Source organism: Hyaena hyaena, unplaced genomic scaffold, assembly GCF_003009895.1.
Source record: "Hyaena hyaena isolate Hyena2069 unplaced genomic scaffold, ASM300989v1 scaffold_572, whole genome shotgun sequence".
NCBI lineage: Eukaryota > Metazoa > Chordata > Mammalia > Carnivora > Hyaenidae > Hyaena > Hyaena hyaena.
Window position 1 is genome coordinate 177,057 of NW_024081210.1, and position 14,422 is coordinate 191,478.

The following is a 14,422-nucleotide window of genomic DNA, read 5'->3' on the forward strand; positions in this document are numbered from 1 at the left end:
CTATCATGTGTAGAAGACAGAGCTGCACCTCTGAGGCTCCATGGCCTCAGTGCCTATAGTTGTTGCATGGTTTGCCTCATAAAAAGGAAAAAAAGGATAAATCCCACTCATAGTTTTATTGAATAAATTGTTTAGACTCTAACATGTATAATTTCAAAAACACAGAAAAATGGGGTGCCTGGGTGTCTCAGTTGGTTAAGCGGCCGACTCTTGATCTCAGCTCAGGTCAGGATCTGGTGGTTCATGAGTTCAAGCCCCACATCGGGCTCTGCGCTGATGCAGTGGAACCTGTTTGGGATTCTGTCTCTCCTCCTCTCTGCCCTTCCCTCTGTTTGTGCTCCCTCTTAAAAGTATAAATAAACATTAAAAATTATTTTTAAAAAAACACAGAAGAGTAAAACAAAATCTATTTCGTGTTGTCTGAAACTTTTGAAATAAGAAATGTTGACTAGAATATTCTTTGCATTAAATGGCAATGTATGATTTTGCAGCCCATAAAAAACTGACATTCTTTACATTAAGAAAACAGGGTGAAGAGAGAAAAAATTATGAATCTGGAACTGAGAAATACCCTAAATATGGTGGCAAATGTCGAGACATTAGCAATATGGAGGGGGAAATCCTAGTACCAAGAAGCAGTATAAGGTTTCAATGAACCTCTGGCAACATAAAATTGTGTTTCTAGCATTGTACAAAGTCTACCATGATGAACAGCTGACCAGATTATAATGCCTTCCATATCAAAATTCAAATATATCTATATGGGAAACATTCCATAATGTCATGTCTGGTTATATAATAGGTCAGTAAGCAAACAAACTTTACAAAAATTCCTTGATAGCAATATTTGCAGAAAAATATTTTAGCCCAATTGAGATTTACTTTGCGTAGGGCTAGGAAAAAGGAAAGAGCTTCTAACTTTCTATATTCGTCTTAACTTAGAAACATATCTATTATAAGAAGGTTTACTATATCAGGGGCGCCTGGGTGGCTTAGTTGGTTGAGCATCTGACTTTGGCTCAGGTCATGGATCTCACAGTTCATGAGTTTGAGCCCCACACTGGGCTCTCTGGTTAGCGCAGAGGCCACTTCAGATCCTCAGACTCCCACTCCCTCTGCCCTCCTCCGCCCTGCTCATGCTGTCTTAAAAATAAACATTTAAAAAAGTTACCATATCAAATTAATGCCGTATTATTTGTAGTCACTATTAGTAAAAATATTTACAAATAGGATACCAACATCAAACTCTGTGATAGTATCTTTTTAAAATTCAAATTTATTATGGCTTTAAGGAAATATGTGATTAGGCATCCAAACTCTTTCTAAACTATAACATTTTAAAAAATTATTCTTTTCAAAGAATGTTATAAACACTTTAGTTTTCAATATAAAAAGATACTTGGGATGAACAACGCATGATTTTATGTAATCATACAGAGTGAAAAGGAAATGATGTTGAATCAAACTCCCAAATCCAAATATCTGGGTAACTGAGTCAAATACTTTAAAGCTGATTTGTGTGTCTCTGTGTGTGTGTGTGTGTGTGTGTGTGTGTGTGTCTGTGTGTCTGTGTGTATGTACATTACAATTTTTAACTGCCACATGAGCATCCAAAATTGATCTGAAGGCTACTTGTCTAAACTCTTCAAATTCAACAACTCCAACATTTCTTCCCCATTACAAAACGAGACTACTTAAACATACCAGAAGTGGAGGACCAGTATGACTATTTCTCTCGTTAGCAATAATACCTACTTCCGGACAGGCTAGATCTAAGGCTAATGGTTAAATGGAATCTGGCATCCTCCCAAAACAGCTATGATGAATTCCTATGAACACTGTTTTGGACAGACAGCCCCTGAGGGGTTCACTCTGGAAAACAGAAATACGAGGTCATTTCCAAACCTACTGCATCAGCGAAGGATTCAGAAAAACCTCTTGAAGACACAGCCCTAGTTTTATGCTTCGTGCTGCTCAAAGACTGCTTTAGTCTACCATAGATTTAAATCAAAAGAAAACTAGAAAAGGCATTTCCAGGGGCGCCTGGGTACCTCAGTCGGTTAAGCTTCTAACTTTGGCTCAAGTCATGATCTCACAGTTCGTGAGTTCAAGCTTCGCGTCGGGGTCTGTGCTGACAGCTCAGAGCCTGGAGCCTGCTTCGGATTCTGTGTCTCCCTCTTTCTCCCAGCCCCTCCCCCACTCACGCTGTCTCTTTCTCAAAACTAAATAAACATTAAAAAAAGGAGTTTCCAGGAAACATTTTAAGACCCTACTCAAACCCAAGGTCTGATTTTAATCTTTGATGAAAAGATGTCACCCAAACATTTATGTTTTTCCATTCCAGATTCTGTAAAAAGGCTTCTGAAGACCAGCTTTAGGTTCTGTCCAACCTAGGTCCTCCATACATGGAGCTCAAGTCTTTTTCAGAAGGTGTAATTATTTCGATTCTGTTTCTGAGGAACCAGTGGGGTTTGTTTTCTCTGGATGTGCTCCTTGTTCCCCCAGAATGTATAACATTTCCTTTGATCTTCACACAACAGTCTGACATGGGATAGACAAAACCACTCCATTTTACTGATGACTTGCCAAGTAACTTGCTATAAGCAAAGGTAAAATGCCAGAACCAAATGCACAAGTCCAGAACTTTATTTTTTTAATGCAAAAGCATCAAAAAGAGGTATGACTACTAATTTACTAATGAATCTATTTGAACATATGGATGATATAATCCACACGTGGGTTATTCCTCTTGGAGCTTGGCGACATCATCAATCTAGGCCAAAATTGAGAGTTCACTTGCAAATGATAGTCAGAAATTTACCCCTTCACTTGTTTTAGACAACAAATACATAACTGGCCCTCACTAGGAAACTATTTTTCTGCTGGGCAAGAGAAAGGAACTTAAAAATCCACAGCTGCCTTGAGAATGACACAAAAGGAAAAGTTGTTAGCCCAGAGGAGAAAAAAAGAATTCCCAAGGAAATTATAAGGAAATGTATAGAATATTTGTGTTATTTTTAAGATTTTAAACATCAGAAATGAAACCAGCTATATCATTCATGTTTTCCCAAAAGTAAATGTAAATGACTACACTATTTTATAAATGTAAATGACTATGTCATCAATGTAAGTGGCTATGCTATTAAACTAGAACCTTGTGATTAAAGAGATGTATACTTATAATATACTTAGTTCTTCTTTATGATTACTGCTTTAAATCTAACAGAAGAGATTCGTCATCTTCCACTTTCACCTGGGGTTTAAAAGTAACTTTTAAAGGCTCGGGGGTTGAGACCTCCCCTCCTTCTGTGGGAGGATACACCACCCTGGTCTCCTCACGGTCTGTTTCACTGAGCTCATCAGTGTAGAGCTCAGTGATGGGGCCCAGAGACTCGCTCCTGGCAATGATGTCCACACCCATCTCCCTGACCTCTTCTGCATCTTCAGCAACAGTTTGGTCTTTAGCTTTCCGCAGGCTACGCATCTTAAAAGCTTCCCTTGAGGGAGCTGCATTAGAAATGGATTTCTTAAACCTTTCCCCTGACTGTTTCAGCCTCTCTCCCGACTGCCTTAACCTTTCTCCCGACTGCCTTAACTTTTCTCTCCTCTCCGGGGTCACTATTCTAGTTCTAATTCTGTTCACTTTCTTGTCAAAATTCTGCCGCGTCTTCTGCATGTTTTCTTTGGAAAATGCCTTTTTGATATTATCAATGCGCTCCTTGCCTGACTTTCTAAGCCTGGCAGATCTGCTTTCTTCAACATAATACTCTTCATCTGAAGACAGATCTACTGGAGGGTCAAAGACTTCATCTTCAGCCTCCTGATTCTCAGTTAGGTTTCTGTCTTTAACAATAGACAGGGATGTCGGACATCGAATCTCCTCCTGAAGGAGAGAAAAAGAAAGCATGTTAGACATCAGCTCTTTTACCTTCTGGCCATGCCTTTCCAATCTCCTCCCTGGGCTGTTCACCTTCTGTTGCTCCTTAACTGTTGATATTTCGCAGGGTTTCTCTCTGTGTGTCCTGTTTCGCTTTATCTCCCAAGCTCAATCAGAGCAAACTGACCCACTCTTCTGTATTCAGATCCAAACATAAGCAAACTCACAAATATTTTATCTTCACCTCTCCTCTTCTCCTAAGATGAAGACACAATTCTAATTGACAGACTTCACCCGGATGTAACAGGGACAACTCACACTTAACATGTCCAAAAATTAAGGTCCACCCAGCATCCTCTCCACATCTTCTTTTCCTGGGCTTCTCAGCACCAGCACCCATCCAGGTGCAACCCAAATAGAAATCTAAGAATCTTCAACCCCAGTATTTCCCCTCTTTGTCATCCCATATCCAACAGGTCACCAAGTGCTTTCAATAACAGTGCTTAGTAACTCCAGTCCCCTCCTCCTTCCTCCTTGCCTCTACCAATGTCCTAATTCAGGTCCCTGTCACCTCAGACCTGAGCTTGTACAATAATATGTCTACTTCTAAAGCATCACCTAAGTATTTCCTGGGAAATATTTTGAAAGCATAACTCTGATCACATCTTTTCTCTACTTTAAAACTTTTGGTAATTCATCAATACTCAAAGGAAAGAATACAGTTCTTTAGTATGATTAAAAGGCTCTTCAGTTAGAGCTAAACCCTCTTTCCAGTCCAGCAACACACAACCACTCTCTGCTCCTCACACACAGTGTTTTCATCCCTCCATGCCGGTGCATATCTTTTTTACTACCTTTTTCTTTTCTCTTTCTTTTTTAAATTTTTGCTCACTTTAATGCCTTTCACCTCTTTTCAGCTGTCAACAAAATCTTCAAGAATCACTTCAAAAGTTCCCAACTTTCCCCGAGAAGCTAATTCTTTCTCTAATTTACACCAGAATGACATGTACACACCTCTGCTTATAACACTTACCATTGTTTGAACTGAATTGAAACTCTACTCATTTATATACTGAGGCCTTCACTAAATAGGTTCAATAAAAGCAGTGATGTGTCTTATTTATGTTTTATGCCCAGTATCTATCAAAGAGCCTTGTACATAGTAGTTATTAAATGACTGTTCAATCAAATAGGGCATAGACCTTCATTCAACAAATAGTTTCTAAGCACCTACCATGCACCAGTCAATGTTCTAGGACCTTAGAACCTCCTGTGGAGAAAGCAGAGTAAAAGAGCTTATATTCTTGTGGAGAGAAATATAAACAAGTTAAATATATAGTCTGTTGGATGGTGGTAAGCGCTAAAGTGGAAAATAAGGTAAGGAACAGAGATATACAATGACTGAAGAGGATGCTTGGAAAAGCTTCACTGAAAAGATGACATCCTAGCCTAGACCTGACGGTAATGCATATATACCTGAGAGGAAAACCAAAACAGCAAGGAAGGCAGTGTGGCAGGAGCAGAGAGATTGAGGGGCAAGAAGAAGAAGAAACGAGGTGAGAGAGGTAGCGGGAGGGCCAGCTCATGTAGGGGTCTGTATCTAATAATAAGGACCATGGCTCTTATTCTGAGTCTGATGGGAAGCCTTTTAAAAAGTTTTGAAAACAGCAGCATGATTTCACCCATGCTGTAAGAGGATTGCTGTACTGAAAATAGGCTCTACGGGGCACGATAAGAAGCAAGGAGAACAGCTGTAGACCACTGAGATGTCAGTGAGAGATTCATGCGGGTGTTGGCAGAGCAGTGGTAAGAAGCAGTCTGATTCCAGATCTACTGGGAAGGCCGGCGCTAATAGGACTTACTGCTGGATTTGGATGTGGAGTGTTAGCGTCAAGGATGATTTTCAAGTACAAGGTTAGATTTCCCATTAACTGACACGGGGAAGAAAGCAGGAAGAGACTGGAGGGGAAGGATGAAATCTGAGATGTCAAGTAGGCAGCTTTCAATTCAGGAAAGAGGTCTGGACTAGAGATATAAATTTTGGAGTCATTAATGTCAAGAATTAAAAATCATGAGACCAGATGGAGGAGACTGTCAAGAGACTGAGTGAATGGAACAACACTTAATGTTATTCAAACTCCTTGGGGCCAAGGCACATTTCAGAATTCAGAATATTTTAGATTTGAGGAAAATATCTTTCACATTACATTCCCAGTCAGATTTTGGGAAGAAACAATTTTGTGACATTAATATGAATATTCACTCTAAGGTGGAACAAAGAGTATAAACAGGAGCACCTGGGTGGCTCAGTCAGTTAAGTATCCAACTCTTGATTTCAGCTCAGGTCATGATCTCACAGTTTGTGGAATCAAACCCTGCATCAGGCTCTGCACTGACAGTGTAGAGCCTGCTTGGGATTCTCTTTCTCCCTCTCTTCCCCTCCCCCACTCGTGCACACACACTCTAAATAAATAAATAAATAAACAAACCCCCCTCCCAAAAGAGTACATAAATAGCCTTGTGCTATTTTAGGTCAGGTTTTGCCACCAAATGGGTTCAGGTCAACCCTAGGCAGCAAGCTACCCAGTATGTTATGAAAAATTTTTAATTTTCAGAAATTTTTGGATTTTGAATTTTTATATAGATAAATAGATTTTGAAGTGTAGATAAGAAAGAAAAGATGAGAAAGTGCCAAAAAGAAGTATCAGCTACTGAGGCAAGAAGAAATCCAAGAGAGTAAGCAGCACCCTCGGAAGCCAAGGGAAAAGAAGTTTCAAGATGAGAGGGAGGGACCAGCTATGCCATACATGTCAAACGGTAAGGATGAAGATTGGGTTTGGGAACATGGCAGACACTGGAGACCCTTGGGAACCAGCCCAGAAACACAACGGCTAAAGAATTCCAACTCACTATTTAGGAATTAAACAGGCAAGACTTTAAAGATCATGAGACTTTTAAGGAAACCCATGAGTTAAAATCTCCATTTTGAATTTCCAGTATAGTGTTTTTGCATATATCATTTTCTAAATGTTTATTATTTTCTTTTGAGAGAGAAAGAGCGCAAGCAGGCGAGAGGCAGAGAGAGAGCATGAGTTGGGGAAAGGCAGAGAGAGAGGGAAATACAGAATCCACAGCAGGCTCTAGGCTCTGACAGTTAACTGACTGAGCCATCCAGGCGCCCCTCATGAGTTAAAATTTCTAAAAGAAACTATACTCCTACTTGGGATCCAAATGAAATCTGTTCAATCAGGGGCACCTGGGTGGCTTGGCTGGTTGAATGTCCGACTTCAGCTCAGGTCATGACCTCGTGGTCGTGGATTCAAGCCCCACGTTGGGCTCTGCGCTGACAGCTTAGAGCCTGGGGCCTGCTTCGAATTCTGTGTCTCCCTCTCTTTCTGTCTCTCCCCCATTCACACTCTGTCTCTCTCTCTCTCTCTCTATCTCAAAAACAAACATAAAAAAAGATTTTTTAAAAATCTGTTCAATGAAATAAATTTAATAAATACGTAAGAAACAGGTTTATTCCAAAACCTATCAGCCTGATATCAAGAAGGTCCTTGGGAACCTGATTTCTTTGGATACTTGCTTAAAATTAAATTCCTTGGCTACAGGATTGGAGAGTCTATCTAGCAGCTTTGAAAAAAGAAGAAAAGGCAGATGGGCGTGTCATAGCTCTCTGATGAATCAGTGAAAGCAGCAAAATTATTCTTCTCCTTTCCTGACACCTGCTACGGGGAGCAGCTTCAGCAACACCAAGTGGGTTGGTATGGCCTGAGAAGGTATAATTAGAATAGGAAGGAGCCAAAGAATAATTACTGCTTAGTAGGGGGAAAAACCCTCACAATCTTGCTGTGAAGGAATCAGATATAGCTTAACTCAGGAATCACATACCCTTCTCTTCAATTGCACAAATTATACAAAATCAGGCTTAAAAAAACAAAACAGAGGTACAGTGAGAGAAAGTACTTGTTCCATGGATCTATTTGTTGCAATTCCTATGAGTCAAAGATACCATGAGTTAATGATAAAGACACTGTAATAATAGTTACAGATTACAGGTTGGGTTACAATTGATTTCCAAATAATTATTATATCTCTTTTTATGTAAAAGACCAGGTAAAATGATGATTTTTGTAACAAAACAAGTACTATTATCACAGTAAAGTGGGCCCTGATTGAGTATCAAAGTAACATAGCTAGGGAACTTCTAAATATATAAGTCTGGGACTTATCACTAGGGAAACACCAAATATCTCACTTGATAACTGCAGGCATGTGGTTTGTAAGCAAAATTGTTGGAAGAGATGGTAAGAGATGGAAGAGATGCTGGCTTGCAGGAGAAGGTGATCAAAGTGGAAGTATGTTAAGGAGAAATGATAATTGATGAAAATTAGCAGATAATTTTTTTTAATGCAAATGTCCAGGATTAGGTGAAAGCTCAGCTATATACAACTGTGGGAAATAAAATGCCAATAAAGATTGCCACCAAGGGGCGCCTGGGTGGCTCAGTTGGTTGAGCATTCAACTTCAGCTCAGATCATAACCTTGCAGTTCGTGAGTTCGAGCCCCACATTGGACTTGCTGTTGTTAGCGCACTGCCCACTTCAGATCCTCTGTCCCCCTCTCTCTATGACCCTCTCGCACTCGCTCTCTCTCAAAAAAATAAAACATTAAAAAAAAAAAAAGACTGCCACCAAAAGATGTAACCAGGGAAAACTTTTTGAGGAAAAACCCAAATGTAAATGAAAGCATACAATCGCCAAATTACTCCAGCTTTAATTTTAGAAGCACAGGTGATCTCAATATAACCACTTAGACATACTGACTATGAGAATGAAGTCTAAGAACTAATTTTAACTAAGAATAACCATGTGAATACCGTATAGTGTTCTAACAGCTAATGAATCATCAAATCCATTGTTATTTGCCATTATAAAAGATAGCAACTGCTTACTGACAAACTGTTGCTTACCCTGAACAACTTAATTTCATAGAACCTTCACAGCACTATATCTTACAAGGAACAAGATCTGACTTAAATTAGTGCCTCTCAGTTGCTTTTTACCTACTATCTTTTACTTATTCAAGTAACTACAGGAGCTCAGAAAAAAATAGCAAGCTTCAGGGAATAAATAGATGAACAAAAAAACTAATCTTAACTATTAAAAAAAATTATGTCAACAGACCAATTGACGAAAGTTCAAAAGCTCAGTTAGAACTTTTCAGAAACTTCTTTCCTCTAGCTTTTTTAGATCTTGATTGGCACATGACCCACTCTCCACATAAAGGTTCTCAGGAGAAATGCTTGATACCAAGGATGCTTCCTGCATGCCCTATGCAAGTGAAGGGTGCGACACAACCCCTTCCGCTGATGTCCTTGGAAGGTGAACTCATTCTCTAGTACCGAATCTAGATACATGGACACTGGGACTGGCCTCTTCTTAAATAAAACAGGTTCTTAAAAACAGATCCAAAATACCATTCTTTCATGCCAGTATAACTGTATCCATCAACAGAGCTACAGAGAACTGCCTAACATATAAAGAATGCTGTGGAGAGTTGTGGCCCACAACCTTAGTATCTCACAAATGTCTGCCTACATAATCCAGCTGTGTTCCTATTTCATTTTGGTTTTGCTCTTCTAGGGTTTTTTCCTACGCATAGGGCCATCCATCTATTTTAAAAATACAGTGTGATAACACTGTATATTATATGTGCACTGGTGAACATCCCTACACACATTCCTGATTTTATGCTTAGAAAAATTCTTTGATGTGAAATTTTGGTGCCAGAAGGTTTGCGAAGGTTCTTAATAACATACTACCAAAACTTCCCTCCAGAGATGCCAGTAAATATTCCCAACCAGCAGAGTATGAAAGTACCCTTAAACTCTGGGTATATGTTTTAATAAATTAAAATATGTAAATAGGCAAAAGTGGAATTCTTCTCATTTGTCTTTTGAGAACAGTCTGATAATGACTTTCTCACTTTTCTGCCACAGGAGGAGAGTTCAACTTTTTCCTTATGACTTGTAAGAGTTCTAAAACATAAATATTATGCATTTTGCCATGGATGTGTTCCTATTTCAAAAAATATTGAGTACCAAGTGCAGAGTAATACAGGAACTTAGCGTAATACACAATGCCGCACAAAAACTACTATATTAAATAAGCTAAGCCAAAAGACCATAAGATTTATAAGCAATTACTTATTTAATTTACTTATGACTCCTATATTCGTAAAAGTGTAACAACTATAAGAAACAGAAACAACTGCCCGATTGTTAAGAAATAGTTTTTCGTATTATAATTGTGACTTACGTATTCTCACATGTAAGAATTCCAACAGACAAACAACATTCTGAAAAGTTTACATTTTACGGTTTAGGGCTTTCGAGGGTCTCCATAAGAAGGGGGAAAACCACACTGAGGATTACTGGTTCTCGATTTCTCTTTTTAGGTGTTTTAACTAGTGGCTTCTTAGAGCTCTTCTAGAACTAACATTCTCAATGTATGAAAGGGCATCATGCTGATATGGCTAATATGCTGGAGGAGCCTTACGAATATTAAGTTTCAAAGGCAAGAAATAGCCTCAGCTCTGATCCACAGTTCATATTACACAAAATGGTTGAGAAGCTCAAAATACTGATAGGATAGTATATTAGTCAACACAGAAATGGCTTTATCCTGAGATTCCTGCTGATACAGAACGCCACTCTGAATATATACAATAGTTACGAGATGACGCTGGAAACTTCTGATAGGACTGGTTGGCAATTCGAGGATGTAAGATTTTATGATAATCAAGCAAAACTCAAGTGGCAAGCTTACCTGGAATATTACCACACGGAATTTGTTTTTCTTCATTATTTCCTCTTGCTTGGATTCAACTTTTCTCACATGAGTTTGCTGCCTCTCCACCCGGGCCTTCACGTCTTTAATGTGAGCACTGACTTTTCGAGTTTTCTCAAACAACTTGTTAATGACGTAGCCTGTATTGCTGTGTGACTGGGAAAACTTCAACAGGTCAATCTGGACAGATTTTATGGCATTTTCCATGTCTCTGTGTCTCTCCTCTAGTCTCTTCTGGCTTGCCTGCACACTGTCCACGATGGTGGCTACTTTGTCCAGCACGGTCACAATGGTAAGAGCAGCGTCTTGGTCTTCATCTTCTGTAACACTCGAGAGGCGATTCTGATGGGTTTTATCAGCATTTGAAGCAGACCCATTATGTTCCATTTTACTTATTTCTCAGTGAAAGATGTCCCACCACAATCAATTCTGGCACTAAGAGCAAAAAGTTAGCTTGATAACAGGCAACAGGGTTGTTTAAAGGGTTGGAAACCCCACCCCTGGAGACTGGTCAAGTATTTATAACTACAAATACCCACACGTGACTGTTCTGCAATATGAACCCTTGCAGATCACTGGGTACTGTTCCAAACATGCTTGGTGACTGACTAATGGACTCAAATAAGACTGTGTGGAGAGGAGGAAAGCTTTAAAAAAAAGTTCCCTGAAGCCGCCATGTTACTAATATTAAGCCTAGAAGCCAAATGACCAAAAAAAGCAAATACTAAATACTTAGGGAAGCTTTTGCCTTTAAATAATTTGAAGCAGTATTTGTAAAAGCAAAGGGAAGTTTTGAATTGAAATCTTTTTGTACTTATTTCACATATTAAATGTACCAATATATCAATATCAAAGAATGTAGTAAAATAAACACACCAAAACAGAGGCCATATAGTGAAAACATTATATTATAACATGCTTTTCCAAACCAAATATTAAAATTAATATTTAACTTTGAACATATTCTTAAATTCTACATGCATACTTCTGATTATCTAAACTACATGTTAAACAGCTGAATACATTCTACTCACACTTCAGATCTTTAAACACCAACAATCTATTAATATAGCTATTACTATAGGACAAATTTGGATAGAGGTCTTAGATAATTTTTAAGCTCACTTTAAGAGCACCCATCGTTAACAATCATTTTTGCATTTTATTCACAAACACTGATACAATTTGTTTATTTATGTTAAAACAAATATTTTCTTAAAAATGAATGTGTATTAAAGTAGTTTAACTGATATAGAGAAGGCTTTATTCCAATCTGTTTGTTAAACCATTTTCACAATACCTAAATCTACTTCTCAGGGATCTGTTCCATCTTTGCTACCAGGTATCTTTCCAAATTACCAGAATTATATTTTCAAAGAGAGGAATCATCAAATTCCAATTCATACAGCTTATAAATATTTTACATCTAACACACACAGCTTTACAGTTCATGCGATAGATAGGCAGTGTCTAAAAAATCAGTTACTAAATCTCAAAAACATTTAAATGTCTATTTAAACACAGTGTCTTCTAGATTTTTTATCCTTTTTTGTAAGAAAAGTAATCTGTAAACATCTTTACCTTTAGTTCATGCTTGGTCATTTGTTGTGGTCATTGTGGAAGAAGTGGGTATGACTTTATAACCATTTGTGAAGTGGTCCATCTTTGCAAAAATATTACATTCCATGGGTAAAGAACAAGTCTTAGAATTACCATGTGGTATAAATTTGTGAAATCAATTTCTGTATTTAAAAACATAAAACAAAGACTACGAAACAGTCCAAAACTGTTGTAGCTGAATATTCTAAATACGAGCCAACAGTACTACACTAAAAATGTCCAAAAATAAGGCCTCTGAAATAAATATTTCCATTCTTTAAAAAAAGACATAATAAATGTACATCACATGGTCAGTGTACATATAAAAGTCACGGGTTTAAACCATTCTGGATGACGTATCTGAAGTAAAATGACCTAGGTTTTGCTTCTGTCGCCGTCCTCTGTTGTTTTTAGGGCATTTTCTGTTGAGTTAAAAAGAGTAGAGAAAAAGGTCATTTGGCTTAAGATATTTCAAATGTTTCCAAAGTAATACACATTTCACACATAAAGCCTTATTGGGAAACAGGATGCTATTTGATGCAAGCCAAGCCGAGGACCGACATGTCAGACTGCCGTCTTCCCTCCACAGCTGGGGGGCGAGAGGGCAGCTGCAGGATGCGGGCGTGAGTACAAGCAAAGCCCACTGCTGTGTCTCCACTGCTGCAGATGCATTTCCCTGCCCTCCTTCTGGCCTAACAACTCCCTAGCTGCGGTGACTTATCACATAAACCTAGGATAGCAGAAAGGATCCTGACCCACGTACTTCTTCTGAGCATTATGACACCCCCAAAGTGACAAGAACAGCTTGGACGAAGGAGTAATCAGGAAGAAGTTGCGTATTAACCTCAGATATGAATACACAGGAAATGGTTAGTGATTTTAGACAAGGACTCAAAAGAAGTCTTTCTGCACCCTGCTTGGGCAAACCACAGAACCCAACAAAGAACTGTCAGGCTAGAGATAGGGGATAGTCTTGGACTCTGTTTTCACTTTACTGTACATGCTTCTCCGTGGGGGCATCCATCTCACTGTGCTGTAACTGCCCTTGTGGCTGCCCACCAGAATGCAAACATATGAGCCTGACTAGGCACAAAGTGCTATGGGATACAGTGTGGAACAAAGGCACTGGGATGAATTCTGGGAATTCTGAGTTTGGGCTCCAGTAAAAACTAGCTGTGCAATCTCCTTTTCCTACATATGAAATATTAAAAGTTGTACCAACCTCTAAAATCTCTGCCAGCAAGGAATTTATAATCTAATGGAAAGAAAGTCTTGTGACCAGGAATACTCCTAAAGTTCTCTGTTTCTAATTCAGTTTCAAAGAGCACTGCTTAGCCTTGACTTAAACGCCTTGATGGTAACACTTTAATTTTATATGCTATTTTTGCAAATTTTATTTCACTAATCCTCATAAAAACACTTTGAGGTAGAGAGTGATGAAATCATGTCCATTTCATGGTTAAGAGGGCAAACAAACCTCTTTAACTGTCACCAACTCACCATGACCTTGGAAAAGTTCCAACTTCACAGGGCCATGGTTTTGTCATTTATAAAATAAAGGTATTTGGCTAGGATGATTTTTGAGGTTCCTGCTACTGTCATTGGAGGAGTCTAAAAACATAAAAGATTCCAAGCATAAAAGAAGAAAATTTTACTCATGCAGTCTTGATAAGTGAGTCAGTGGGAACATCCTTTTAATGGAAGATTCCTCACATGTAACAGCCACCATGGGATAAGTGAACAGCTGTCCCGTAATGGACTGTGTGGGAGAGGCACTCCTTAAAAATTCAGTGGAGCTAAGTCCAAGTACATAATTATAATATTCTAAATTCAAGAGAGCAAAACATTTGAGGGGAGACAACACCACAATAAAAAGACAAGCCTCAATGAGGAGACATGTATGATAAATTCAAAGAGATGATCCTTCAGTAACAGAGACAGTGGGCAGTAAAAGACACTATAACACAGTCATAAAAACACCGTGATGTCTAAAGTGTCTGTAAAGGGAGCACATGGATTTGGGATATAAACTTGAGGGCACTAACTTGAAAACTACCTGTCAGGTAATTTTAATTTAGTAGAATTAGAATTCAGA

General features: G+C 38.6%; 2 protein-coding genes across 4 annotated transcripts in view; both read right to left on the reverse strand.

The window, feature by feature from the left end:
• Nucleotides 1-2,643: 2,643 nt before the first annotated feature.
• On the reverse strand, nt 2,644-12,398 carry CAVIN4 (caveolae associated protein 4). Its single transcript, XM_039256566.1, has 3 exons — nt 12,310-12,398; nt 10,708-11,163; nt 2,644-3,883 (listed from the first exon to the last, which is right to left on the reverse strand). Exons 2-3 carry the CDS (start codon nt 11,113-11,115, stop codon nt 3,206-3,208), a joined length of 1,086 nt encoding a protein of 361 aa, XP_039112497.1. The 5' UTR covers nt 11,116-11,163; nt 12,310-12,398; the 3' UTR covers nt 2,644-3,205.
• Nucleotides 11,686-14,422, reverse strand: part of LOC120248277 (tomoregulin-1) — a 124,112-nt gene continuing 121,375 nt past the window's right edge. For all 3 annotated transcript variants that reach the window (XM_039256565.1, XM_039256562.1, XM_039256563.1), the window contains exon 10: nt 11,686-12,749. In XM_039256565.1, the coding sequence (XP_039112496.1) occupies nt 12,665-12,749 (85 nt within the window). In that variant the 3' untranslated portion in view covers nt 11,686-12,664. The remainder of the gene's footprint in view (nt 12,750-14,422) is intronic.